The 14,317-nt window shown below is 37.5% G+C and overlaps 1 protein-coding gene across 5 annotated transcripts in view; it reads left to right on the top strand.

Annotated features, from left to right (window-relative positions):
* MAP3K4 (mitogen-activated protein kinase kinase kinase 4) overlaps nt 1–14,317 on the top strand; it is a 62,851-nt gene that overhangs the window by 25,979 nt on the left and 22,555 nt on the right. For 3 of the 5 annotated variants that reach the window (XM_058019856.1, XM_058019858.1, XM_058019860.1), the window contains exons 6-15: nt 92–249; nt 566–682; nt 1,111–1,210; nt 1,295–1,378; nt 3,394–3,660; nt 5,429–5,578; nt 6,554–6,715; nt 9,131–9,264; nt 10,846–10,924; nt 12,954–13,020. In XM_058019856.1, coding sequence (XP_057875839.1) covers nt 92–249; nt 566–682; nt 1,111–1,210; nt 1,295–1,378; nt 3,394–3,660; nt 5,429–5,578; nt 6,554–6,715; nt 9,131–9,264; nt 10,846–10,924; nt 12,954–13,020 — 1,318 coding nt within the window. Of the gene's footprint in view, nt 1–91; nt 250–565; nt 683–1,110; nt 1,211–1,294; nt 1,379–3,393; nt 3,661–5,428; nt 5,579–6,553; nt 6,716–9,130; nt 9,265–10,845; nt 10,925–12,953; nt 13,033–14,317 lie in introns of all 5 variants that reach the window. The other 2 variants (XM_058019857.1, XM_058019859.1) reach the window with 1 other exon arrangement.

The raw sequence follows: 14,317 nt of genomic DNA on the forward strand, positions 1-14,317 counted from the left end.
TAGTACTGCATTTGTCTGTTGATTTGAGAAGTTCTAGTCCTTAACACCTTGTGTAACAATGTCTGTTTAAATGATCTGTGTCCTTGTTCAGGTTTACTTTGATTATATGCGAAGCTGGATCCAAATGCTGCAGCAGTTACCTCAAGCATCTCATAGTTTAAAAAATCTGTTGGAGGAGGAATGGAATTTCACCAAAGAAATAACTCCTTATATAAGAGGAGGTGAAGCTCAAGCTGGAAAGCTGTTTTGGTAGGCTTTATTTAATTCCTCTACTTATGATGTTGTTTTATATCAGAGGAGTATTCAAGTCAGTAGTTGTTTGGGGTTCCCAGATGGGACTTCTTGAGATGTCATTAAGCAGCTGTTAGTCTTTGTGAATGTATGGATTATTGCAGTGGCCATAGGTGTAGGATGCAGTAGGTGCAGGTGGCTTCTGTGGGCCCCAAGGTGCTGCTTGTTGCTGTACATGGACTTGGAAACAGCTCTCTTGCATTAAGAAGGAAGAAGTATAAGATGCCATGCTACCTCAATAAACTCTGAAGTTCCACCATTTCTGTTGCTACAGTGATATTGCAGGAATGCTGCTGAAGTCTACAGGAAAATTTTTAGATTCTGGACTACAAGACAGTTGTGATGAATTTTGGGCCAGTGCTGATGACAGTACTGCATCAGATGAAATCAGGTATTAAACCTCTTGGCTTAACAATAACAAAATACTTATATATTTTGACAGATGCATAATGTATTTTATTCCTTAGAATGCAAACTTCCATTCTGTATCACTGTAGTTCTGTCTGCAGTAGTAATGAATCATCATTTTGGTTTTTTTGAAGCCTAGTAACCTTCTCTGTGGTTCAGGCTACGAGAGGTTTTTATGTAATCATATTGGAATTAGATTTTTATATTCTTACCATAAATGTGCCTACACAAGTTCAATTTATTTGTCAGCTGCTTGTAAATATTTACATTCTTCTTACTTAAATTATTATTTACTAATTTGCTTACTTAAATATTTACATAACATGTATGTAAATAATTATTTTCTCATGGCTGTGTAAGTGTAATAGGATTTATTAAAACATTGTCTTTTAATTTCTACCAATGTTTCAGGAGGTCTGTTATAGAGACCAGCAGAGCACTGAAAGAGCTGTTCCATGAAGCTAGAGAACGGGCCTCCAAAGCTCTTGGTTTTGCTAAAATGCTGAGGAAGGTAAGTTAACAGTCTCCTCTTATTAATATGCTTTAAAGAAATTTAGTCTGAAAGCATATTCCTTTGTTTTGTCATTATTTGTAGGACCTTGAAATAGCAGCAGAATTTGCATTGTCAGCCCCTGTGCGAGATCTTCTGAATGCTCTGAAAACAAAAGAGTATGTGAAGGTAAATTCACATAGGTAATAAAGTTTAGAGGCATGAAAGTGAACTGAGTATGCTGAGCAAAATGTCAAATATTGGCATGCTCTAGTGTTTTAAGGGGACATCTATATTTCAACATTTAAAGTGTTGTGTATTTAATATTGACTTGTGGTAGTCAAATTCTGTACTTTTGCTTGTATGAGTGAGAATGTTAGTCTATATTTTGGGAAATCAGTGCCTTAATTCCTTTTTTTGCAAAGATTCTCTTTGTGACTGAGGAAAAGCCTTTCTGTTTAATAACACTTAGTAGTGAGTGCTATGAAACAAATGCTTGCAAGTCTATAAGGTGAATGGATACATGTTTGAGTAGATAATCTCAGACTACAGATCTGTGTTTTGCTTTCATAAAGCAACAGTATTATAGTGGAGATCTGCTTTAGCAAGTTTCCTAGAGAGTACTAAGGACATGAGAAATGCAGGGACTGGGCTCTGTTCCAGAGTAACTGTTGCTAGAAAACTGTTATACAGCAAATGTAAGTTAAGCTCTTGCTGATCTATGTTTACTGCAGTGTAAAGTCCCACATTTGTGGGTTTGCGAAATTCCTTAAAAATTCAGCCTCAACAGTTCAAATGTATTTGGATTTGCTGTTCTTTTTTGTCCTTCCATGCATTTAATATATATTTTGCAGTTGGGAAATAATGCACTAACTTTTTCATGGCATAATTCTTGTTCAATTTAAGTAAATATTTACTAAATAGAGAAATTTGTTTAAGAGGACACAAACAAATTCATAGGAGAGAAGTTCATGAAGCATTGTAAATACAGGGATAAAACAACTGGCTCAGCAGGGCCCTGGTCTGTGAATTGTTTGAGTTGGAAAATAGCCAGGGAAATCAGTATATGTTTATTTAAAAAAATATTATCCCCCAAGTATGTAGTCTTGGCTGCTTCAAGACACCATATTAATTCTAGTAGACCTTGTAAAGATTGTATCTTTTTCTGATGTTCATTTGTCGAAGAAAAAATTGTGTCTTGAGTTTGACACATCTGTTACACATGGTTTAAATGACGCATTTTAATAATGAACACTTTCTATATTGGCCCTCTAATGTAGAGACCTTAAATTTTTAACTGCCTTTTCAGGTGGATGCTCATTAGTTTTGGGAATCTAATTTAGCTTTAAATAACAACCATCTAATATTTTGTGTTGGCCTACAGATTATAGTCCCTTTAGTTATAAAATATGGCTACCTAATGGTAGAAGTGCTGAGTGAAGTGTTTTGTCTTAGCTTGATAACATGGCACTCTGAAAAGAGAGAATTTAACTCCACCATGAGTCAGTTACCTCATGTCAAGTCAAGATACTGGCTATTTTAGTGTGCTTCTGATGCCTAACTTGGTTGAAGTATTGCTACCAGTGTGACAGATATAATTGGAAGTAGTTTTTAAGCAGTAGCAGTAAAACACTATTTTATTAAAAGAGAATTCTCTAACTGGACTTATTCTGGCTTTTATGAAAGTAGTAGAATAATTGATACCTTTTAGACAGATTTTTGTTTACTCATTGTCTTTTGTAGTCACTGAGATATGTATGAATTCTGAAGGAATTTTTCTTTTAATACTCCACTCTTTGTTGACTAATTTACCTTTAAAAATGTGTATATATATTATATACTCTACATATGTATTTTATACATACTATATATGTATGCATATGTGTATATACATACATATATAGGATATATGTGAAGCTGGACTTCTTTTGGAACAAAATTCATTTAGGAGAATATGTAGAGGGATTAACTTGAAATGCACAGCAGGAAATGGCTGAAAATGGTGATGCAGTGGATTTCTAAAGAGATAATTTATAATGCATTTTGACTTTCAATGCAAAAATAGCTGAAGGTATCGTTTTAGTCCATATATTGTACAGCCCTTTAGGGTGGAGATTCTTCCTGTTGCTTAAATAAGTACCTATTTTATCTTTTTATTTGCCATAAAGACAATGAGCTTCACTCAGTGTATTTCTTATCTGCAGGTACAAATTCCTGGACTGGAGAGTTTACAAGTGTTTGTACCAGGCAGTATTGCAGGGGAAAAGGCTGTGATTCTGCAGCTCCTCAATGCAGCTGCTGGCAAGGATTGCTCCAAGGATTCAGATGAGCTTACCTATGAGGCCTACTTGCTGATGACCAAACACAGTGACAAAGACCATGACTTAGATGACAGCTGGAGCGCGTGGGAGGGTCAGCCAGTCAAAGTAGTGCCACAGGTAGAAACGGTTGATACGCTGCGCACCATGCAGGTGGGTGTGGTCTTATTCCCCCACTCTTTGTTTCCTCTACGCCCCTGTGAATGCTTATTCTGTCAGATTAAATGGATTGATTCAAGTGAAGCATGTGTCCTTTTATAGGTAATACAAAGTTAAATTCAGGAATGAATTTGATTCTTTATTGTATTAACTGCAAATATTAAATGGATTGTAGCATTTCCTGGCGGGATCGATCTCTACCAATGTGCCTTTTTCAGAGTTGTACTTGTATAATAGTATAAAAAAAATAGAGATACTTTTAATGTCTAGTTGGGTGTTCAGGAGTGTAAATAAGATTTGAAAGCAGAACATTAAGAAATCATCAGTCTCCAAGAACATGTGATGGTTGTGTGCTTTCCACACACTGAGGCATGAAACCAATTGCTCTTGATCTTGGATGAATTGTGACATTTAATGTTAAATTTCTCTGGAAGTTACTGGATGTTCGACTGTTCTGCAGGAAGAAATGTTTCCAGTCATACTTTCCTTCTTCCCAAGCCAGCAAGGTTTCCCTGCCAGCAGTTCTTCTGCACTCTGACAGCTGAGCCAGCTCCCTTCCCCTTGTGTTCTCATATCCTTAATGTAAAGCTATATGAATTTTCCTTTTGGTATGTTATGCAGTTCCTTGGATCCCTACCATAAATGGGCTGTACTGTCCAAGAAGAGAGTGACTTTCCATGTCACTGTGCCTGACCTTTGGCAGTCAGGGGGTTCTGGCAATTACAGACAGTTGAAAAAATTACTCCTCTACATACTGCTGCTTTTAATGTGCAAACATGTTGTTTCTTGTTTGCCTGTTGTTCCAGTTGAACAACAAAAAAGTAAAAATAGCAATAGATGAAAATTGGTTTGCAAATGCTTTTTTTCATATGTAAATAAACATAAAACACTATGTGTGTGTGTTTATATGTCTGTAACACTGGGTTTTTTTAAATGCAGGATTGAAAGATTAGGAAATAAAAAGTCCTTCAGAAAGATTCGTCTTAAAAAAATGCATTTTGATTTCAAACTAGAGAAAATTGTAGGTGTTAGTTAAATACTCAGCAAATGAAAGAATCTCATCAACACTTAAAGAATTCTGAGCACGAAAATATTCTTTGGGTAGGAAAAGAATTGAAAATCAGGATGGAGTAGGTCTTGTTTTGTGAGTAACTTGTTGTAGGTGCATTACCTGTAGTTTGAAATCAGCAGAACTCTAGTATGGCAGCACCATTCTGTGACTGTATGCTGTTATAGGCTTGTGTGGTATCAGAGCTCTGATTTCCAAAACATATCATATATTGATAATTTTAAAATTTTGAGCAAATACTTTTCTTTCCCTGTTCAATAGTGGACTTTTGTCCTAAGTATGCCGTGTTTCTTGGATAAAACCTCTGTTTATGTGATGGTTGTTATTTCCATCTGCTTTAAGAAAATATTATTATTTTTACTTAACTTTTTTTTTTTTTTTTGTTTTTTTTGTGTATAGCTAATCTGAAGATAATTTAATGCAGTGTTTCCCATATTTTCCTGAAGTGAACAGAACCACATTCCCCATGAAAACTTGCTATGGCATTTACCCTAATGGAGCTCTGCCCACTAGATGAGAGTTTTAGTTGCCAGCATCAAGCTTTACTGTGTGAATTTAGATTTTAATGAATAGTGACTAGAGGTCTTTCATATATTAGAATTTTAAAAATAACTGACTGGAAACTGGTGATATTTGATATAGTTTTACAGAGAGAATTTCCTTTACAAGAAGTAGTGGTGTCTTGTATTCTAGGTTGATAACCTCCTCCTTGTAGTCATTCAGTCTGCCCACCTTGTGAGTCAGAGAAAAGCTTTCCAGCACTCTATTGAAGGGCTCGTATCTCTGCACCAGGAACAGACATCCAGCCAACCAATCATTGCCAAAGCTCTACAGCAGCTAAAGGTAAGCAGGTTTGGAAATTATTTATCAAAACTGATGGTGCTTTACTCGGTATAAGTAAAAAAGTGGAAGAAGATTTGATTGCAAATCTCATGGCATATTCTGCAATTGTAAGTTATGTGGGAGTCCTCTATGGACTTTACTTTCAGTACGATTTCCCCTCTGTTTTTGCAAATGACTTGTGTGTTTTTGAGCTATATTGGTGTAATGATTTCTGCATTGGGTAATGGGGAAACAAGTCCATAATGCAGATGAAATACCATAGCAACAGAGTGGCAGCAATATTAAATTGAAAGAAAGTGTATGATTTTCTAAAACCAAGTTCTATCAAAATCAATTATTTGCAACAGACAGCTTTTCTTCCTATATTTGAATATGCAAAAGTGGGTAGTCTCTCTGTTTGTTTTATTTTGAATTTGGTGTGGGTTTTTAAATCTTTCTTTGCTTGTTTTGTGTGTGTGGTGTGGTTTTGTGTTTGTTTGTTTTGCTTTTGTTTGATGAGTGTTTTCTTGGATGGGTTTGGTTTGTTTATTTGTTTGTTTGTTGGGCTCTAAGTGGCAATATCAAGTCCCTGCATTCAGTAGAGGCTGTGTCCAGATACCAAGGTGAAAATAGAACCAAAGGCTTGATCACGCTATAGATAGTAGAACTCATTTTCTGCTTTCTTGTCTGTCTGGTTTTGGTTGGATGTTTTTGTTTGTTTTGTGGTTTTTTTGTTGGTTCCCTGCTCACTCTTTTGCAGTCTTTGTTTTTAATCACATGCAAGCGAACTTTATTATAATACTTGAGTTAATTACAGGACTTGCTTCATGCAACTACTGGAAAATGTTTGTTTTTTCAAGACTGAATTAATTTTTGTGGCATTATAGTACCTTTTCATTTAAAATAATGTAATTGTTAGATTCATGTTTTCCTTATATTCTACAGTTGACAAGACTAATATTTTGCTGCCCCCCATCCCTTTTTGTTGTTACTCAGAATGATGCATTACAGCTATGCAATAAGATAAGCAGTGCCATTGATAGAGTTGATCACATGTTCACATCTGAGTTTGATGCTGAAGTTGATGAATCTGAATCTGCCACTTTGCAGCAATACTACCGGGAAGCCATGATCCAGGGTTATAATTTTGGGTTTGAGGTAAGGAAACAAAAACCAATTGAAGTTTCTGGTTTTGCATTGGTGCAAATAAGGTAACTAATAACTGTGGAAATAAAAGAATTTATGGAACTATTGAATTATTTAGGTTGGAAAAGACCTTTAGTGTAATCAATTCCAACTGTTAACTCACCCCCACCAGGTCTACTACTGAACCATGTCTGCATCTATACATCTTTTAAATAACTCCAGGGATGGAGACTCAACCACTTCTGTGGCCTGTTCTAATGCCTGACCACTCTGCCAGTGAAGAAATTGTTCCTAATATCCAGTTGAAACCTCCCCTCAATTTAAGGCTGTTTTCTCTTGTCCTGACACTTCTTACTTGAGAGAAGAGACTGACACCCACCTCACTATAACCTCCTTTCAGGTAGTTGTAGAAACAGTAAGGTTGCACCTGAACGTCCTTTTCTCCAGGCCAGACAATCCCAGCTCCCTGAGCTGCTCCTCACAAGACTTGAGCTCCAGCTTTGCTGCACTTCCCTGGACTTGCTCCAACACCTCAATGTCTTTCTTGTAGTGAGGGGCCCAACTCAGTATTTGAGGTGCCACCTCAGCAGTGCCCAGTACCATCATTGCCCCAGTCCTGCTGGCCACGCTATTGCTGATGCAGGCCAGGATGCCATTGTCCTTCTTGGCCCCCTGGGCACACACTGGAACATGTCCAACCAGTTGTGGGCCAGCACCCTCAAGTCTTTTTTCCCCAGGCAACTTTGCAGTCGCTCTTCTCCCAGCTTGTAGTGCTGCATGGGATTGTTGTGACCCAAGTGCAGGACCTGGCATTTGGCCATGTTGAACCTCACCCCACTGGCTTTGGTCCAGCAATCCAGCCTGTCCAGATCCCTCTGCAGGGCCTTCTGCCCTCCAGCAGATCAACACTCCCACTCAACTTGGTGTTGCCTGTGAATTGACTGAGGGTGCCCTTGATCCCCTGGTCCAGATCATTGATAAGGACATAAAACAGGACTGTCCCCAAAACTGAGTTCTGGGGAGCCCCAGTAGTGGCTGGCTGCCAGCAGGGTGTAGCACCTCTCCTTAGGCCTGGACATCCTGCCAGATTTTTACACAGCAAAAGGTGAACCTCTGTGAGCAACCAGGTTCTGCAGAAGAATGCTGTGGAAAACAATGTCAAAAGCTTTACTAAAATATAAGTAGATGACATCCACAACCTTTCCCAGATCCACTAAGTGGCTCACCTTCTCATAGAATGAGATCAGGTCAGTCAAGTAGGACCTGCTTTTCACAAACCTGTGCTGGCTGGCATCCTAATCCCCTGGATGTCCTGTACTAGATGATCCATAACTTTCAGACTGATAGGTCTGTTGTTTTCTGGATCCTCCTTGCAGTCATTCATGTGGATTGGCCTCACATTTGATAATTTCTAGTGAACTGTGCCTTACCAGTTTTAGCAGGATGTCATAAAAAGTCACCTCAGAAATTTTGCTTGAGAATAATTGAAAAGTAACAGATGAATCTGATAAGTCTGTTAAATTAGCAATTTCTGGAAATCTTAAAAATCTTTTAAGAACTTAATGATTTCAGGTATAGTCTTGTAAGCTCTGCTGCTTGGCAGCATTTTAGATGATATCGGAATCATTAAGGTTGGAAAAGACCTCCAAGAGCAGTTCCAACCTTCAAGTGAGTGCCACCGTGCTCACTAAACCATATCACAAAGAGCCATATTTACTCATTTTTATAGTACTTCCAAGGATGATCACCCCACCACCCTGTGGTGTAACTTAGCTTCTCACTGTTTTTCAGCCTAAAATAGCGTAATAATGTAAAATAAGACATTTCTTCAGAGTTTGTGGTGGTTCTTTGATGCAGTACAAGCTTTTGAGTGCTTGCATTAAAGTGCAGGCATTCAAAATGTTGTGTTCAGATGTTTTACCTGTTTTATTAATTGATTCCTCTGAGCTTTGTAAAAATTTTTAAGGATTGTGTCATATCCTTATGTACTTCTAGGATAGCCTTGTAAGAAATAGCTGATATTTGTTTGATTTTTAAATGTTCATAGATAACTTCTTAATCTCCTAATGTTACTGCAATATAACTAAAAATAAACACTACTTTGCAGTTCAATCTCTGGTTACAGAACCAAGTGTATCTGTAGGATGTTTCTTCAATGATGTGTACACTGTTAAACATCAGCATGTGCCTGATGCACACAGAAGAAGGCAGTGTGGCTCAGAACTGCCTCTCACTGTATCATATTTTGTATCATACTTTTCTTGATTATTTTTTGTCTATGAGTAGGCAACTGCTTGCATAAAATAATCTTGTCTAAGAATAGGATGTGACTGTTATCATACTGTAGAATTTTGTTAGCTTGCAAATACTCCAGTGGATATTGTTCTTCTTATTAATATGTGAAAAGTAATCTTTAGTTTCTTACAGTACCATAAAGAAGTTGTTCGTCTGATGTCTGGAGAATTCAGGCAGAAAATTGGAGACAAATACATCAACTTTGCCAGAAAATGGATGAATTATGTGCTAACAAAGTGTGAGAGTGGCCGGGGCACTCGACCCAGGTAACAGCCAACTTGTTACTGCCATGGTAGTTGTTAGTAGAGCTGAAGGGTTGGATTCAAAAAATTGGAGTAAATGAAGTGACATGTGGCTGGTGGCCAGTCACTAGAGTGTTCCTCAGGGCTCAGTTTTAGGGCCAGTTTTTTTCAATGTTTTTATCAGTGACCTGGAGACAGGAGTTGTGTACATACTAAATAAGTTTGCCATGCTAAATTAGGAGAAGACATTAATTCCCTCAAGGGCACAGAGATTGTACAGAGAAAACTTGATAGATTACGAGGGCTGGGCAATAACCAACCTTACAAAATTGACAAGGGCAAGTGCCAGATTTTGCACCTGTGGTGCTGTAACTCTGAGTATCCATATAGATAGAGGCCAAGAGATTGGAGAGCAGCCATTCAGAAAGAGACCTTGGGGTTCTTGTTGATTGTAAGCTTTGAGTCAGTGATGTGCCCAGGTGGTGAAAGGGGCCAACTGTGTCCTGGGATGCCTTAGGCACAACAGATCTAATCAGCTGGAGCTGGAGTGATTCCACCACTGTGTTTAGCATTGGTGCAGCCTCACCTCGAGTACTCTATGCACTTTTGGGCTCCATAATCTAAGCAGGACGTAAAAATATTGCAGCAGGAAGGTCAGTGAAGATGGTGAAAGGACTAAAGGACAAGATGTAATGAGGAGTAATTAAGGATGCTAGGTTTGCTCAGCTAAAGGAAGAGGAAAATGAGTTGCTATCTGCAACTTCTTTATGTCTTCTCTCTGGTGACTGTACAAGAGAATATAGCTTAAAAATGGCTTAAAACCTGCATTTGAGGAGTTTTGGATTGGTATGAGGAAAAAGTTCTTCACTGAGAGGTGGTCAAGTGCTGGGAAAAGCTCCCCAGAGAAATGGCTGTGACCCCATGCCTTCTGGTGTTCAAGAACCATTTGGACTGTGCTCTTAACTTCTGTGTAGCCCTTTGTGGAGTCAGAAGGTCAATTCTGATGATCTGTGTGTGCCTCTTCCAACTCAGGATATCCTGTGATTCTATTTGTGTTTTGTAGGTTGCAGATGCTAGTTCAAGTAGGTCAAAGAGGGAGGCAGTGGGGGACAGCAGGTGGCTGAGGACACAACTCATTCCAGCCAAATTACTTACTCTACTTTGCCACTCTAGGCCATGAAACCACTGAAGCCCAGTCATTACTAATCAGATAGTCATAAAATCTTAAGTGTCCTTTCAGCCTTGTATCAGAAAGGAGACTTCAGGCAGGGATTGCAGTGGTTTGGCTTGTTGCTCTGAAACAAATGATGGTTGAGTTGGTGATACTGTTTGGAAGATAGGATGTTATGGGTGTAGATACATAGCATGGCCTGCTCACCTTATCTGGCGGTGTCTTTGCTAAAATCAGTCTTTATCCGAATAGAACTGGATAAAAGGTAACATTTTTAAATTTTATATATTAGTCTGTTTTTTAATGAGGATTTTATCATATTTTGCAGAGGAAAAATAATCAACTGTTATTTACTGTTCTTGGACGTAATTGAAACTTTTAATGATGGCTTTGGCCAAAGACCATTTCATTTTCTGTCTTTCTCTTTTACATAGATGGGCAACTCAAGGTTTTGATTTTCTTCAAGCCATTGAGCCAGCATTTATTTCAGCTCTCCCAGAAGATGACTTCTTGGTATGGATAAGTTTTTCTGCTGGTGTTTATTTATAAATGCTTGTGAAGCTATCAGTACATCTTTTGCACGGATACTTTTTATAAAACAACATCTGAACACAGATGCAGTTCTGAAACAATTGCTGTTGTATATCACTGTTGATGCTGCTATCTCTCCTGTTTGTTAGATTCTGAAAAGAGTATATTTGTGACCATTGCCAGTAATGGTTTCAGTTTGCTGGCAAGTTGCAAGTACTGCTAGTACGGTCTTGGGAGGCCACCTTATCTTGGATCTTGAATACTTGACAGCAGCTTTCTACAGAGATTTGTAGCTGTGATAATCAATTTCTAAATTTAAGCTTCTGAGGCTAACTAACACCCAGAGTTCATCTATGGATATGAATACAAAATCTCTGTCATTTAAAGATTTGTTAATTTTCAAGTAGTTCCAACATGAAAAAGACTTTAGAACATCTTTCTTTTGTTTTTATTGTGAAAAAACTCCAGTAGACTAGAGCTGGCTTTTTTGTCTACTCTGCTTTCCTCCTTTTCCTGTTCTGAGAATTTATTTCTCATCTTGGTACAATACTACAGAGAAGTGAAAGCACAGTTGCCACAAAATAGCAGAATGTGAGTGTTAGCACCTCTTGATTTTTACTTATTTCAAGATGTGTTATGAAATGCCAACCACTTTAATCTTGCATAATCCAGAAAATACATGGTTTAAACTTTTTTCACATGTATTTTTATCAGGAGCTCTCTAGTAAATTATGTGTTAGTCCTGTTAGTTTGCCTTGCTGGGAAGGGTTGTCTGCCTTGATGACAGAGTTAAGCTGGTATTTGGAATACACTGATACTTGGCTTTAGGAAGTAGCCCCTTAAATTCTTCTGCTTTGACAGAATTTCTGAAACAGACTTTGAGCAAATGAAGGGGGGAAAAAAGGGGGAAGCCCAAAACCTTAACTGCATTTTTGAACTTTTTTTTCTTTCTTAAACTGGATTTCAGTTTTGGAGATCATCACTTGAAGCCGCTTTGATTAATCTGTATAGCACTGGTCACAGTATTTTACCTAGAAATGGCAATGTCAAGCCTGATCTCTCAGATTCTACATCATGTCATGGAAGAGTGATGGTCTATATTTAGAGATCTACATTTCAAAATGAAATTCTAGCTCAGTCTGTGTTGGTAAAATATGCCAGTCTCAAACTCAATGCTTCTTTAGTTTTATAATTATGTTTTTTCTTAGTCCTTGAAGTTCTTGGTCTTCACTAAGTTTTTGAATTTCTGGAAAAAATTTTGTTTACACTGAGTGAACTGGCAAATAGAAGTGACCTTCACAGCAGCTTTACCAAAGAACATAATTTTACTACTTTGTGAGGATACATTATATTCCTGCTGTTCTGGCCAGTAAATTGAACCACAGGAAGATTTGACAACTTGTCCAGCATTACATACCCATTGAATAGCACACCTAATAATTTGTCTCAGATTGTCTGAGGCCCAGTTCAGTGATTTTAACTTTTAAAATCCCTTTCATGAAAGTTTTGATAGCTTCATGGGTAGATAAGGAAAGTGCATTTCTTTTAATATGCGGGGCTTAATATTTTTTGTTTTAACAGAACTTCATCTTGAGATTCAGGCCATCATATTCTCACTCAGTTTTTTTAGATTTCTTCTTGGGATGTGGAGGGGGAGAGCAGAAAAGATTGTTTTTTTCAGGAAATGTGATTTTAATTATATTATCAATGAATGTTAAGTTCCAATACCTTTATATTTTGAAATATTCTTTATGGTATGGTACTAGTTATGTAATTTTGACAAGGACAAAAGACAAGAGAAAGCCAAGACTTGTAGCTTTAAAAAAATCAGTTAAGTCAAAATACTAATGTGGATCCAGAAGTTTAATAGAATAGGTAGAATATAGGGGTGCTTATCTGACAGATTGCATACACACTTGAACAATGTAATTTTGTTACTGTGAGCTTTGTCATATGACCATCAACCTTCTTGTAACAAAACATCACAACTTTTTATGTTTGCCTTTCCTAGAGTTTACAAGCTCTGATGAATGAGTGCATTGGCCACGTTATTGGAAAACCTCACAGTCCTGTTACAGGTTTGTACCTTGGTAAGGCAGAAGTTACTGGCATTTGTTCTGGAGCTTTGCTGCTGCTGTTACAGAATTTTGATTGTAAAGTGCTTTTAAAATGCGAGAAATGCCAATAAAAGTATTTTCAATCTATTTGTGATTCTTGATGTGAAACCATTATTCCTTGATAAAGTGTAAATATGTGGTAGTTTAACTCAAGAAATTTCAAAGCTTTACAGATTCTTTCCTCTCATTATATCCTTCCTGTGAAGTCCTGCAGATCTTATAGGAAGGGGCTGTGTTGTTTAAAGCTTGGGTAAAGAAATGATTTTAACTTTAAGAAGGCAGTTACAGCTCCCTCTCCCAAGCTTTCATTGTGATGCTGCAGTTATTTACACTTTGGCCCTGCAGATGTTTTTGCTTCTAATGGATTTTATATTGTCAAGTACACATGATATACATTATACATGGGAGTTGTGCAAAACAGTTCTCTGCTATAAAATATGGCATAATGTAAAATACATTTTTATAGATATGTGTTGATATCATTAGAGTGAAATCAACATATTTGATGATGCATCTTGAGAAAATAATGTTTTGCCTGCTGTGTGTGCCTTTTACCCATCTCTTTCTCAGCACTATTTCTGTCTTTCTCTTCTCAACTCTGTTGACTCATTTACTTTTCAAAATACTTTGTCATCTTTTATATCTTTCTCCTGGTGCCCACGTCTTGGGTGGGTTTGATGATAAAAGACATGAGGGGAGGGTAATCTGCCCCCAGCAGAGGAGGTTTTCTAGTTTTTCAGGAAAGCTTGTTTTGATATCATTTTGATGAGAAAATCTTATAGCTGACAAACCTTTTGCAGTGAAAGTCAGTCAAAGAAGCATAGTCTACAATCAAATTTAGCTAAATTCTGTACAGTGATTTAAAGCCTGTACATTCACATTCAGTAGTGCTGTTGAGAGGGAGGCCTGTTTTAGGTAGATCACCAGCAGGATGATCCCAAATTATTGAAACTCTTATAAATATTACTGCAGATCACACAAACTAAATTGCTTGACAGCTTTTGTCTCAGAGACATGGGGAGGAGGTGACACAGATAAATGGTGCAGACTTCAACACCAGTCTGAAACTTTAATACATGTTAAATTTAACATAGACTGTATCCTGGCTGCAGATACTGCAGATACCCACTCCTATCTCCTGATTAGAAGAAAAAGAAGACTTCCTAGTTGTATTTGCTTACCTCTTTGAAGGACTTAAACCCTCTGTGGTTTTTACTCCTTTTCCCAAAGCTGAGAATCCAGTTGTGTTCATGCTGCT

The sequence above is a fragment of the Melospiza georgiana genome, chromosome 3 (genome assembly GCF_028018845.1).
Source record: "Melospiza georgiana isolate bMelGeo1 chromosome 3, bMelGeo1.pri, whole genome shotgun sequence".
NCBI lineage: Eukaryota > Metazoa > Chordata > Aves > Passeriformes > Passerellidae > Melospiza > Melospiza georgiana.